General features: G+C 42.7%; 2 protein-coding genes across 2 annotated transcripts in view; both read right to left on the reverse strand.

Annotated features, from left to right (window-relative positions):
* Positions 1–8,806, reverse strand: part of LOC125767430 (tyrosine-protein kinase-like otk) — a 49,759-nt gene extending 40,953 nt beyond the window's left edge. The window contains exons 1-3 of the mRNA XM_049434002.1: positions 6,292–8,806; positions 2,187–2,315; positions 1,919–2,104 (exon numbers count right to left, since the gene is read on the reverse strand). Of these exons, the coding sequence (XP_049289959.1) occupies positions 1,919–2,104; positions 2,187–2,315; positions 6,292–6,397 (421 nt within the window). The 5' untranslated portion in view covers positions 6,398–8,806. The remainder of the gene's footprint in view (positions 1–1,918; positions 2,105–2,186; positions 2,316–6,291) is intronic.
* A 225-nt stretch (positions 8,807–9,031) lies between these two features.
* On the reverse strand, positions 9,032–13,910 carry LOC125767438 (sorting nexin-17). The gene is made up of 6 exons (XM_049434033.1): positions 13,021–13,910; positions 11,315–11,507; positions 10,516–11,234; positions 10,209–10,442; positions 10,027–10,134; positions 9,032–9,949 (listed from the first exon to the last, which is right to left on the reverse strand). Exons 1-6 carry the CDS (start codon positions 13,081–13,083, stop codon positions 9,767–9,769), a joined length of 1,500 nt encoding a protein of 499 aa, XP_049289990.1. The 5' UTR covers positions 13,084–13,910; the 3' UTR covers positions 9,032–9,766.
* Between the last annotated feature and the right edge of the window lie 79 nt (positions 13,911–13,989).

Below are 13,989 nucleotides of genomic sequence, written 5' to 3' on the forward strand. Positions count from 1 at the left end.
CTACTGGAGCTCTGCCACGTTGCCAGGGAGATGCACCACTACATCTCCTGCGTTATGTCTAAACAAGGAACAAAAAATATCACACCATACAAAACTCCGATATGCACAACTACATGCGCATGAGGAGTCGCTACGTTCCTCGTCATCATCGTCGTGTGCGGGCCCTGGTTGTTTGCTGGAAGCGCCAGGATGAGCCATAAAATTTTATAGTTATTTGCCCCTGCTCTCGTACCCTGCATAGCGAGAGTTTTACCTCCGTGCGCTGAGGGAAATGAGTGTCGCGTTGGAGTATAACAGAAGCTGTGCTGGCTTCCGTTCGAAAAATCCACCCTGCAACTAGTCACCGGGATTAGTCACCGGGAACGGTCCGGTTGAATTTCTTTGCTGCTCTCACCCACGTTACAGCACAGCACTAAAAAACAATGATTGCAACTTGCCTCCCTTTCCCGCACATTGTAGGGCGTAAATGTAACGAATCCTGAAGCATTCAATAGAAATGCATTAAAATCCACCGGAGGGGTTATGTTTTCCGTCTTGATTACATTTTCCTTCGGATAGGTGTTTTGTTGAGGGGTATTGAATTTTTTTAATGGTCATTTAAACAAGTTCGTCTACCTAAAGGGACTGTTGGGGTTTATGGTACATGAGCATAAACTTGTTCGTTAAACAGGTTTTGATTTTACTTATCTTAAAAATACAAACACAGGTAGCAGTAGCAAACAGCTTTAATAGTAATCAAACACTCAACTTTCACAAAAAGACATGTTAATATTCCTTACACCCCTGCTTTCCAATTTAAAAAAAGACCCTTCACCAACTTCCGCGCTGTTTAACAATTAAATCATTTCCATCTCTTTACTTAAATGAAAGAAATTTCCATTCATTCTGTTCAAAATGCCCATCCCAATATTGCATTTATGAGCCTAAAAAAGGTGGATGAAAAATTAACTTCTATTTAATCATGTTAATTATTCGTCTCTTCAGCAAACCATCGCATACAGATGTAGTGCTGTAATACCTTTAAATATTTTTTGTACGTCGTTCTATGTATACATTCGCCTTCCATACATTCCTAACAACCACGATGCGTGTCAGTTACCTCACTTGTATATAGCAAAAAGATTCTAAAGTTGATAAAGAAATAGCTTTTGCGAATTCAGAATAAATAATCATAATGCCATCCGAGTGGCGTTTCCGCCAAATGGAAACTCGGCGAATGTGTTAAGATCTGGGTCAAGAGTCGTCTCTCCAAAAAGTATCACATTTGCCCATTACGCGGGTCACAACTAACGATCCCGGGGCACGGACAAACAATCCCGTAGCTCATTACCACGCTCGAAGCTACTCCACCATACGCATGGTGAATTAATGCAAAGACCCATACAGAATCCGCCCCATCCTGGGTTTTGTTTTTGGCTCAGATAGAGAGAAAACAAGGACAAAAAGACCTGTGTTCTGTCCCGGGCCCCAGGGTGGGATTAATTAAATCTAATATTTTTCACCATCCCCTGCATCCCTATATCCCACCCTTACCGGTCTGTGGTGGAAATAGGCCAGGTCGAATTATGGCCGTTTTGGCGTTAAATTTTGCTACCCAACGATTGTATCCAATTTCGATTCGCCACCCGCGTCGTGCTTTTTCGGAAGCTCCCAATGCTTCGTGCACTGTATGCTGCTTCACTAATAGAGTAATAATTTTGACCAGCACGTGACCTGTCCCTGGGGTGCGTCTGGATCCGGCGGTGAGGATCTGTGGCGCTTTGGTTTTTCCCTTAGTCTATACCGCCCAGATGTGGAGTGTGAAGCTATGGAACAAGTTATCCAACAGTGGGGAAGGGAAATGGCCGAAGGTACAGATGTACATATATATATTTGTGATTTTAGATAGCCGGTATGCAAACTTCATGCTGACACTCACCGATAACGTCCAAGGTAGCAGCGGGTGATGCGACACGGGCTCCCGACGCTCGTGCCGTAGCCAAACACACGTAGTCGCCTTGATCCAGCGTCCCGTTGACTGCCCGGATATGGAGATTGGAACCGCTCTGGTAAATGCGCTGCGGTGTGCCGAAATTTAGTCGCTCGTGTACCGGAACAGGGACACCTAGATGGTGGGGGAAAGAAATGTGCAATGGGGCGCTTAATTATTTGCAACCGGAACCATATTTTCGGTCACACCAGCTTACCATTTTTCGTCCACGAAAAATCGATCTCATCGTCAAACAGTGCCCGACACTCGAATGTGACCGGTTCACCTTCAAACACCTGCCGGTTCTGGGGCGTCACGGTGAACTGAAACTCGCACCGAACCGTAGCTGCAACGAAACAAGCAAAATGAGAATGAGTGTGTCAGGGTTGATAAGATGGGAACAAAAACTAATCAGAAAAATACATGGAGCTTGTTTAAAAAGGAAGGAAAGAACTTTCCTTCTTCACCAGTAGGTGTGCCGGGCATGGTGCAAAGATGAAGTATAGTAGTGTTCTTCAACAACCAAAATCTAATCGATCCAGTTTCGAGAAACTGCTGCTCTACCGCCTAGGAACCAGTTTGGCGAAATGCGTAGTGATTCCACTGTTCCTTAGGACCATGCCGACGACGGCAGCATAACAAACGCGGTGTATTGATAAAATGTTAAACGATTTTCTATCAGCACGGTATGAACTACTGTCATCAAACTCAACCCCCGGGACGTGGGCAACTGACTGCTCCCGAGCGTTTCATTCCGGCTCAGGTATGACAACCGTGCCGAACCCCGTCACGCCGAGATTGGCTATCGTAAAGGGAACGTTTTCGAGGGCAAGAATTTTGGAACATACTTAGGAAGGTTCTGGTTCTGATTCTGGAAACACCCCATCCTAGCCTTCACGAAGAAGGTGTGAATGGTTTAGAAACTGATTTTTCCGAGATTCTAGATAAGCGATAACGCTGACGACGTTTCTCCTTCACATTCCCGGCCATCGTGCGCCTCGTACTACGAGCGGGCTGCTTTTATGGAATTCGATTTTCTACTTCCGATAAAAGTGAAGCGGCCTGCCTTCCAGCATAAGTCACCAACCTATGTGAAAGGGTGCACAAGAAATGGTTCCGTTTCTATGGGCAATGGGGCACATTGGCACATGAATTTTGATATACTTTAGAGGTGAAAATTATGTTATTATCGTGCATATTTGCGTGTGTCGTTTAGCATTTCCAGCGGAAAAGGAACCTACATTACGCGCTATGGGTAACATTGTAAAGTTATGGCAAAAGTTTATTGCTCTTTTCCAGCACTTGAAAGTGCAGTTTGGAATTTGCTTCTACTTTTGAATGTGTGTACTGCGTATTGGGCACATAATTTTAACAATATTTTCATTCGATAGAACCATTTTGGGATATTATATTATGAGTAACTGAATTTAAAATAAAACTTTTGTTATTTTTTACCATGTTAACTATATTCAGTTAACAGCAAACGAATTCCACAAGGCACTGAAAATGAAATTAGAAACAGTATGAAAAACTTATGCAAAATGGTACGCTTGACCAGCGTTTCGAAATCAAAACGCAACATATCCTTACCACCACGTTTCAGTTCAACGCCCTACCCGATTCGCCTAATCGGACGGTACATGATTTGTGTCGCGCGAGCTTTTTGTGTGAGCTTTTCTCCCTCCTTTCGAATAGCATTAATCCCGTGCTGCTCATTAGCGCCAACAAAATCCATCATCATTGAACTAAAAATAATAATAATGGCGGCTTTTCAGCACCATTTGAGCACCGAACGGCTTCACAGGACTGGTGAAGGCTGGATGCGAATCGGGCAGGCAGGAAAAAGCAAATTACAATTTATTGCACACGAATAGTAAACTTTTTAATTAGAATAACCACCAGCCACCCATCGTCGTCGAATGGATGCCAGGGATGAATGGAATCCATTCAGCAGATTCAGAGTTCGCCGGATTAAAAGCCGACTGTGTCCCTTCTGCGTCGAGGGCTCCAAAACGCACGGTGCATTCTCCGTCTCGTGTCACGCCCGCGCGCCACAATGCCGCTCAACCGATTGCCCCTTTATTCGCAACGGAATGAAGTGCGAGTTTGCTCTTGCGCACTGGCAACACTTGCATAAAAATTAATGAACCATTTCCCTTGCTTGCAGCTGAACCAACCGGAACCGGTATGAACGTGGAAGACGGAACAAAAAGGACGTCATTCTATTTATTTTTGCTGCAACAAACTACATAACAACAAATGGGGACACAAACCTAGCGGCTCCAAAACCGGGGTGCAGTTTTAGCTGCCATTTCTAAAACGGAAAACCCGGGCTAGACCGGGAAGGCTTCTGTCCGCACGATTTGCGATGACAAAACACGCCAAAAAACGGACGAATGTTTCCGCTCACCTCGTGCCGTGCGGGGAATCTAAGAAGAGTCATAAAGTCGCGTTTCGCACTTCCTGGGGGGGCAACTGTCTTCAAGCTGTCTCATTGTTTATTCCACCCACTGTTTGCAGGGATTCAAATTTGAGGACAAAACGGTTTCGTTTGCCGTCCCGTGTATTATGTGCTGTTTTTTCTGTTTGTTTGGTCTCTCCCGGTTAGTTTCGGGCGGTCTTTAATTTTCCCTTTTTTATTTCACTCTACCTTTCCGATCGCGTGTCGATGAAAGCTTAATCCTGCCATTTATTGAGACCGTTTTCCGGGCGTTTCTGTCCTGCTTTTTTTTGTTAACTCCTTTGCCATGCAAACACAGCTAGATTCTTAAACGACATGTGGTTTCAGGACCAGCACGTGGTGACCGGATTCGTGTGCGTGCAGGTGTGCGATTTGTCACACGTGCCACCATGATTTTTTGGATTTTCCGGCAATGGCGAAGTGTAAAAGCTTTTTGTTTGCTTACGTGAAGATAAGTAAAAAAAAAAACATAACTTTGTTAGCGGTGGCAAAAGTGTCTCCTAAAGGAAAATTGTTCCATCTGAGCATTGAGTGTTCGGCTCTGAACACACAGGTTTTCCCGATCTCTTGGTATACTCTCGTAAAAAGTAAAGACCGACAATCATCTTCTGCACAACCACAGCAAACACAGTTGAAATGCCAAGAAATGGCCGCTTCGTCCAGAATTTGTTGCTACTTCTCGTTACTAACGACAGCAATTTTCAGGGAAAGCCATTTTCCTAACAACTTTGATAATATATCACTGATAAATTAACAGATTTCACAGAATGTTATTGAGTTCTTTGTTCAGTAATGTTACATTTGTTTTGGGAAGAGAACTTTTAACATTTGATATTAAATACTCAATGTCTTATTGAAGATCTTTGGGTTCCCAATTTCGGTAAGAACATCATGTCTTACTAGAACAATCCCAAGACATCCTCAGTGTCATCACCGTAACGACACAGGGTAGAGATGGGTGCATTTGCCTTTTCCCAGTAATACCCATCAAGAGGACTGTTTATCTGTCTATCAAGCAAATCTCTCAACACTTCAGGCTGGCCTTTCAACATAAAATTTATCATTTTTTATTACTTAATGTTTACCTTTCAATAAGAATTCTTTCAACTATTCTATTTAAATATTCAACTAACTAGGAAACTTTCTTCGAAATGGTTTTATTAAAACTACCAAACCATTCTGCTAAATAAATTTTTATTTACATGAAATTTCCCTTTTACTATTATCAAGAATGATTACCATTGTCAAACAATCGAACTACTTGCAGCAATCGAATAACTTGTGATTCTAATCAAAATAAGAACAAAGAAATCCTAAAGCAAAAACAGCGTCTTCTAAAAGTATTTCTATGCCCTTTTTAAGTTGATAAGAAATCTACTCCAAATAGTAGCGAGAACGAAGGAGATAAAGAATGTGGAAGGAACATAAAACCGCGGTACCAAGCGCCAGCGATCACTCGGGTGCGATAAGAAAAAAGTCCATTTTGGCAAACATTGGACCAACTGAACGAGTGCCCCAGGAAAGGGAATGCATTGCCGTCGTCAATTGGTTTTCCTTATCGCATGGAAGGTTTGATGTGCCGCGAAATTGTACGAGACACATTGCTTTTTGCCTTTTTAGAATAATTGTAAGCTTAGGTCATTGAGCTCGAAAAGATAATAAAATAAAAACACTCTGACTGCTTCTTCACAACTTGTTACAAAGAATGTTTAATCATCTTAATGTTAAGAAATCATTGATCACGTTTGAAAAACGAGAAAAAACATTAAAAGCCTCAAAGAACCAATTGATCTAATGGTTTAGAAAAAAAAATAGAAAGTCTCTCTCCCGATCATCATCCTCGTCTTTTATCTGCACTTACCGAAAGTGAACTGCACCAGCAACACCAATAGCAACGACCAATTCAATCTCGTCATTCTACAAATCACTGTTCCTGCTTTCGATTGCATTGCTGTGCACCGGGCCATTTTGGCTCAGCGTCGTGCTACCCTACACACCGACAGCACTATGCACTTTCTTTCGTTTTCGGAAGCGAGAAAAACACACACTTTTTCAACAAATTCTGAACACCGACAACTCCGCTGCACTGCCGAAACAATTCCTTTTCCACTGATCTACCGGTACCGCCAATGCCTCTATCACACACCTTAGCCCAGACAATCAAACTGCATCGGATGCTGCACACGAATGCACACGGGTGAATTAATGCATCTCGCTTCGTCTTATCAAACACTGGACAATGCACTGCAGCACGACAAGCACAACATCGACAATGACGATGAACGGTTGTGCTGCATTTTGATGCACTTTTTGGCAAACCTGAACGATTTCACATACACATTCGCGCACGCACACACAACCACCGGCACGAACGACCAGGAAGATGCTGCCTGTTATTGCTATTTCGCCTTCGCTGCCTTCTAAAACTTCATCCCTCCTTTGTTGTACTGGCGCACAGAAGAGATGATTTAATTTTCTTTTCACAATCTTTTCTTTCTTGCGCTGTTTTTTTTGCTCTTCTATTCAATCTGTTAATAACATTAGCTTCACAACCCGATGCAGTTTATATTGATTGTGGCTTTAATCTGCTGAAAAACAACACTTGCTTATGGTGAAGACGTTTTTCTTATATTTGGCCACTGTTCTATCTTCCGAAAAGTTTGTTTTCCAATACCACGCAATAATTGCTGCGTTTTTTCTTAACTTATTAAGACAAGAGTTCAAACATTTGAAAACTGCAGCTTGCTTTATTTATTGCCTATCAAAATCTGCACACCACACAGTCCCGGACAACAGTTTAGCCGGTTTTGGTCGTACCTATAAACGCTTGGCTTCCCGTACGTAATTTCAACGTCCGACTCTGTCACGATACGCAACGCAACTCTTCCAGCGCAACTGAACGCAAAAGCACGTAACACAAATATAATGATTTTTACCGAGGACGAGGAGGGTTGCATTGAGTTTGCTCTTCGTCTCTCTCGATGTTGCTTTATTCGTGCTGGCTCTCTCTCTCTTGCTCTCTCTTTCTCATCTTGTTTTCATACAGATTCAGCCGACATTAAGATGTGCAGGGTTTGAGATGTAGTAACAATATTAAAAGTTTAATAAAATGCTATTTTGACATCAGGTGATAGAACTTCCCGCCATACATGTCGTCTGTCTATTTAGTTCATTTAATATTTATGATACTGAATATATTTTAAATCCCCAAACTCATAAACCCTGTATTGAGACGCACAAACAAATAGTTGAGAGAAGATTTTTATGAAAATACGCACCCTCTCTCAAGATTTGCTTTTCACACTTTGCTCTCGTTTTTTTCTTTCTTTTTCTTTGTGCTCCCAAGAAAAGTTATATGCTCTTCCGTTTTATGTTCTGCTCTTTGTTTACATATTTCTACGCCGGTGACGCTAAATTTGTTTGACGCTTCTACAATGGTATTCGTTCAGCAATGTTCGATGTCAGATGGATTAGTGTAAGCTACAGTGTGAACCATAACAGTAGGCCAAGGGCTTAATTTCTTCATAAATGAAATACCTACCGAACATGCAGCAATGATAGGGTTGCTTCTGCCGGTTCATAGGCCAAAGTGGATAGCCAAAGTTTCTTTAACATCTCTTGTTATTTATTGTAGAAGAATTCATTTGGAACACTTGAAGAAAACTCTTCATAGCCTCTAGCAATAGAAACAATTCTCCTGAGGTCCGTGGTCCGTGTGCCAAACTTGTGCCTGAGGAAATTCTGGGTTTCCTAAATTTTATTTATTTATTCAAACATGTCTCACAACCAGCAACGATGTCTTAAACTTACATAAAAAAAGCTCGTCTAAAATTTCGATACATAAAGTTTAATATTTCATTTTTGTCTGAATGATCTTTATCGAAGTAACCTTTATGGACGATTGTCATCATCTAGATAATTCAGTTTTGGTTCATACATCCTGCTTCTAGGACGTGCTTTTGTTAAACTTGCGGTTAATTTTTCGGATAAAAATTTAAATCATCAAACCTTCGCAGAAAATTCTACACTATGGCAACGTCCCGCAAATCCTCTGCCCGTGATGATATAAAAAAAATCAGAAAGCGAAAAAATAGGCAAACGACTTCTTTGAAACATTCAAAATCACCAACGAAAGCTAGAAAGCGTTCCGCTACGAACCGTCCTGGTGTGTCGCGTAATACTGTCGTATCAAGTGACTACAACCCTACGAGCCTGGCGATTACTGATTTGAACATACCACCGGAAAACCGACGATTGGTTCTTTGTGATGCAGAAAACATCGCCTTCAATGACATAACAGGAGAATACTCCGCAAACCGGATATATGAAGCGTACCAATGGTTTACTTCAAACGGACACGATGCCCTGGTTTTTTGTCCTGAGTACCTTTTTAACAGGTTGAATGGATCGCTGCCCTCTATGGCATTAATAATTGATAAGAGCAGTTCAAACGGTACCCAAAACCATTCAACGAATGTGCCGTTCGAATTGGCACTTCTTGAGAAAGCAGCTAACACAGAAGCGGCAATCGTGTCGGAACGATCGTTTAGCTCGACGTTTAACAACTTTCAGGATGTGGTGAAAAATCGAGTAATTGGATACACATTTTTTAGAAATTCAATTTTTATACCGGTAGATCCCTACGGGCGCGCCGGACCATGGCTAAGAGAAATTCTTCACAAATGAAATATAAATTTACACACTTTATAATCGCATATCTACCAAGCATCATTCTGCCATTCCTGGTTGCCTTTTATTACGCATCTTCAGTAGTGGATCGACTATATACTAAACCAGCTATATGGCTACACTGATACAAAATACGATTTTGGACATTTTAATTATCTCTTCTCTCGGTTCACGTCCTAGAGCAAACTAACGTGCAAATCTAGAATTGATTGATGATGAGAAATTCGTAGAAAGCTTAGGCTAAACATATATGTAGCCCTTGTGTAAATGTTTATTACAAGTTCCTCTGAACGGTCTGTTAAACTTTCCCTGTGACATGGAAAACACTACTTCTACTCTGTAGGGCATCACACTATAGTGCCGGTATGTATTTCAGTGGCCACCGGTGTTACCGCATTTATATAACTGAACAGAAAACTAAACAGGGAAGATGTGACACGAAGAGGAGTAAACGACATGATCCTGTCTTTCCGTCGTTAAACCTACCGTATTATATATTACAAAAGCACAAGTAACAAAAAAGAAGGATGAGGTTTAAACAAGTATCGGCAAATCAATCAGTTTTTAATGCAACCGACATCCCGGAAAATTCGGAGAGTAAATTCGTTATCAAAAAGTTACATTATTTATGTATCTGTATGATGCTTCTAAAGATCGTCGTCACCTATCCACTCGAATGCTTCGTTCTGCACCGAATCTTTCCCATTTTTGAAGCGTACTGTCGTATTGAACTCCTTCAGCTTGCGTCGAATAAAGGAAGACCCGTTGTTTGTGGAGTGTTGTTGTTGCGTCGCCTGGTTCGATGTTCCGTTGTTGCTACTATTATCGTTCTGCAAATATAAACAGAGGAGGGTTTTGAAAACATAAGGTCACAACATGGTACCGAATGTATGCAAATCGCTCTTACATTAACTAGATTGCAAAGAGTATCGGTTGAACAAGAATCGGTAATGCAATGGTTCGATCCATCTCGTCGAATGTAGGAGAGTGGCGCATAATCTACGTGCTGTGGATTCTGGTGGAATTGAGTTATATAAAAGTAAATGCCATTCAAATGAAACATAGATCCACTTCTAATCATCGACTTACTTGCAAATGAGCCGGATCGGATCCGTTCTTCTGATTGAGTAGCTCATCGACGATCGACTGAAGGCACACGGACATAAGCATCGACTGTTCGCTATAGATAGTGATCCACTTGAGCTGGTTCTTCGCCATCAAGTACTCGAAAGAAAGCTCCAAACTGATCGTGGACGTTTGTGATGGTGACTGTTGGGATGATTGTTGCATGCGACCATTGACGGTTGAGGATTGCTCTTCATTCTTGTAAAATGAAAGAAAATTTCATATTTATCCTATGTCCATTTCGGCCGTAGCATACACACGGACTACTTACAATATGAATAGGAGTTACACGCCAGCACCGAATGCGCGTGACTTTGAATTTGGTTTCCTGCATCTCTTTGCCCACGTACGTCAGCAAGTTGAGTTCCTTGTTTCCAAGCACCACCGTCGCAACCGTATTCGGTTCGGGAAAGTCCACATTGGCGCGTGGAAACTGAAGACATCCGTACAGCGGTAGTTTCCGGACGACGTCCAGATACTCGCTCTTGCTGCCTCGCGCCTGCATGTTTGTAAGCTGCTCGCTAAGATCGCGCGACGTCACAATCCAACCGCGTTCGACATCGCTGAGCGCTTGGATGTAGAGCAGGTTGAGTGCGATCCGGTCACGCATCTGCTCCACATCGTAGCACGGATCCCAGTACCCGGTGCGTAGCACCAACTTGCATTCATCCCAACGTTTCGCTGAGATGTACGGTGCTTCGAAGTCCATCAATCGTTTCACGATCGTCAGCTCGCCGTTTGCCTCCTTGCGCATCAGGTAAAGCGCAAAGTAGCAAGCACGTTCCTTCGGTAGATCGATCAATGCGCATGCTTTTTCCAGCACCTTGCTCGTGCAGTCGGTTGTGTACACGTTGGCCGATATTCGGTAGCCATTCATAAGGTAAACGTCCAGCGTTACCTCGCTACATTCGGTAAATGAAGACTCCTGCTGGGCATTCAACAGAAACGCACGCAACAACTCCGAACGGCACAGTACCGGATCCTGGCCCACTGGAAACAAAGGCGAGTGAAAACTATGAATCATCTCTAGCAAAGATTATCAATGTGTCATGAAGATGGTCATGTCTTACCTAGCTGTATGTAACGCTCTAAGCTCAGACGTCTCTGCTCGATTTGGTTCGGTGTAAGAGAGAGCAATTTCTTTGGAGGAAAGCTGGGCAGTGCGATCGACGGCAGAGACCGTTTAAGCTGTTCATGCAGACTGTGCAGCTGTTTGTATCGAAGGCAACAGTGAAAACTGCCATTAATGTGAATGTTGAAGCCCTGTGGAAAGTAGAATGAAAAAAAAGCAGTTAAAACTATCTTGTATATTCTACGAAAAGAGTATTTGATAAGAATTTGAAAAACAATATTTTTCCTTCATACCAAACCAATGACACTTTACTACTATGCTGGCGTCATACTATAATCGTAAACGTTTCTAAATGTAACATTGTAATCCATGCACATCTAGAATGCCTCTGCACGCGTGCACAATCGTTTGATTTACTCATCATGTTCTGGTTCTGTTTGGACTTGAGTGGTAGCGAAAGACAAGTGGATTTTACCTCAATTCCCGTTCCGCCTTCTACTGTCGTGCTCTTATCATGAGTGGTTTGACCGTACGTTTATATGTTTATTTTATTCGTAAAAAGGAAAAAAAAGTTAACTATTCCGGACGTTGTGAGACTTCAGCGTAAATCAGTCTAGCAAACACGAGAGTCGAATGTCGATCTATACGGATTAATCAATCGAGCGGTCAACGGTATTGCACAACATTTTCTTCTCTCCACAAATATTGGACAGCAGTCTCACGATGCACAGTTTATCTTACGCATAGCCTTTTTTACGCCCCAAACAGATCGATTCCTGCTCATTAAACATTCCATTTGGCCGTTGCGTGCCTATCGACAGTAACCGGGTCGAGGTACCGGTTGTTTATACAGTTTATTTAGTGCATTGAAACTGGGCGGTCGAAAATAGATTCGATCCAAAATATGGACCAGAGCAGCATAACTCTAACCGGAGCGGATATCGAACAAACATAGGACGAGTTTTCACAAGACCTACTAAAGAAGGAGGCAGCATGGTTTTGGCTCACGATCGAGCCGCGTTGTCTGTTAGGTCTTTTAGTGCTTCATTAACAATTTTTCATATGCAGTTCATACAATAGCAACAGTTTAGTACTGCTCCAATTCATGACTATAGGTGATATCGATGCGCTGCTCCTATAAAATCTCGTCTCGATTTTATCGCACTCTTCCGAAGAACGCGATGATGTGAGATCACGCCCATCAGGGCGAGTGCATTAGACGCACGAGGAACGAGCGATACGAGCTGGGTGTTGATGACCGATATGACGAGATGGTCTGGAGCATGGAAAACCTCCCCTATGACGAACGTTATTCGTTATGAGTTTCCTGCGGCTAGTGGGAAGATGGAATGAAGAACGAAAGCACCCCCGTGTGCCGCCTGTTGCTGCTGTCTCATCACGCCTCATCGGTTCAGTTTCTCAAGTGCAGCGAAACGCAAATCCAAACCGTCCGCTGATGGAACGCAAGCGGAAAACTTCCATCCCAAAAAGCGCAATCATCTTCCCCACATCTTAGCCGGATTGCGGTACAAGAAAGCAATCAGAGCAGCAAGTGCTGAGTCGCAACGGCTACTACCCCACCGAATGCCGAATAGATCCAATCAATTGTCGGACAGAAGGGAAATTTAATTGGATAAACCTAGATATACACACACACTCAACGGTACCATGGGACGAAGTGCTGAAAGACGGATGGAACCTTACCGTGTACGATGATCCGCTTCCATCGGATACGAACTCTTGCGTGCTGGGTATCGAAAAGTGCATTCTATCTGCTAGCGGCCACTGATATTTGCTGAAAATATGCGGTGCTGTTCCGGCGATGAGATTCTGGCCTTTCGTCTAGTAGACGGACATAGGTCAACATCCGCTTCCAGTTCCAAACTTAAACCCTATTAGCGTAGGCCCTAGCACACCATTGTTAACAAGTTTAATGCGATGGTGTTCATTACGTGTCGGTTAAGTTTTTTTCTTTCCTTCTCGAACTTGATGGTTTGTTATCCGTTGGTGTCGGTGTCGGATTCCTGTAGGAGGCCGCCGCCAAACAGGAGTACCGGTTTTTTGCCTTTTTTACGAAACGAAACACTGTTGAGCAACTTTTCACATCCTCACACCATGCAATCGCTTTAACTCTGTGGGATGTGGCAAGGTTTCCTCACCAACATCCTACGCACTTCGAAACGGGACGACGACTACGTATCGTTGCGGAAATGATACTACACTCGGCAAACAACACAGCTGCACTTGCAACGATTGGCTTTAATTGGAAAAATATCCGCACAGATTAATCTATTCAGCAGCAATCCCTTCGCAACTCGGGGCATGCACCATCCCTTACAGCTGCTTCCTACACTAACACCAGGGTTTAAAAAAAGTTCAATTTGTCTAGATGTACAGATTCACTAGCATACAAATCTACACATTTTTGCTTTTCTTTTGCCGTGTGGCTTTTTATCAAGTTACAAACTTCTATTGCTCTACGCACAGCAACAGCGGAAACTAACAGCGAACAACGGACGATGGAAAGTGTTCCGAATTATCAACACAACCCAGAATGAGGAGTAAAAAGCGAATAATCACAAAAAAAAACATTGGCAGTGTTGCGAGACTAGGCCGAGTGTTGACGTTTCTTTGACGTTTCTGGCAATGCACTGTGGGTGATAATTTACTTAG

This window comes from Anopheles funestus, chromosome 3RL (genome assembly GCF_943734845.2).
Source record: "Anopheles funestus chromosome 3RL, idAnoFuneDA-416_04, whole genome shotgun sequence".
Lineage (NCBI taxonomy): Eukaryota > Metazoa > Arthropoda > Insecta > Diptera > Culicidae > Anopheles > Anopheles funestus.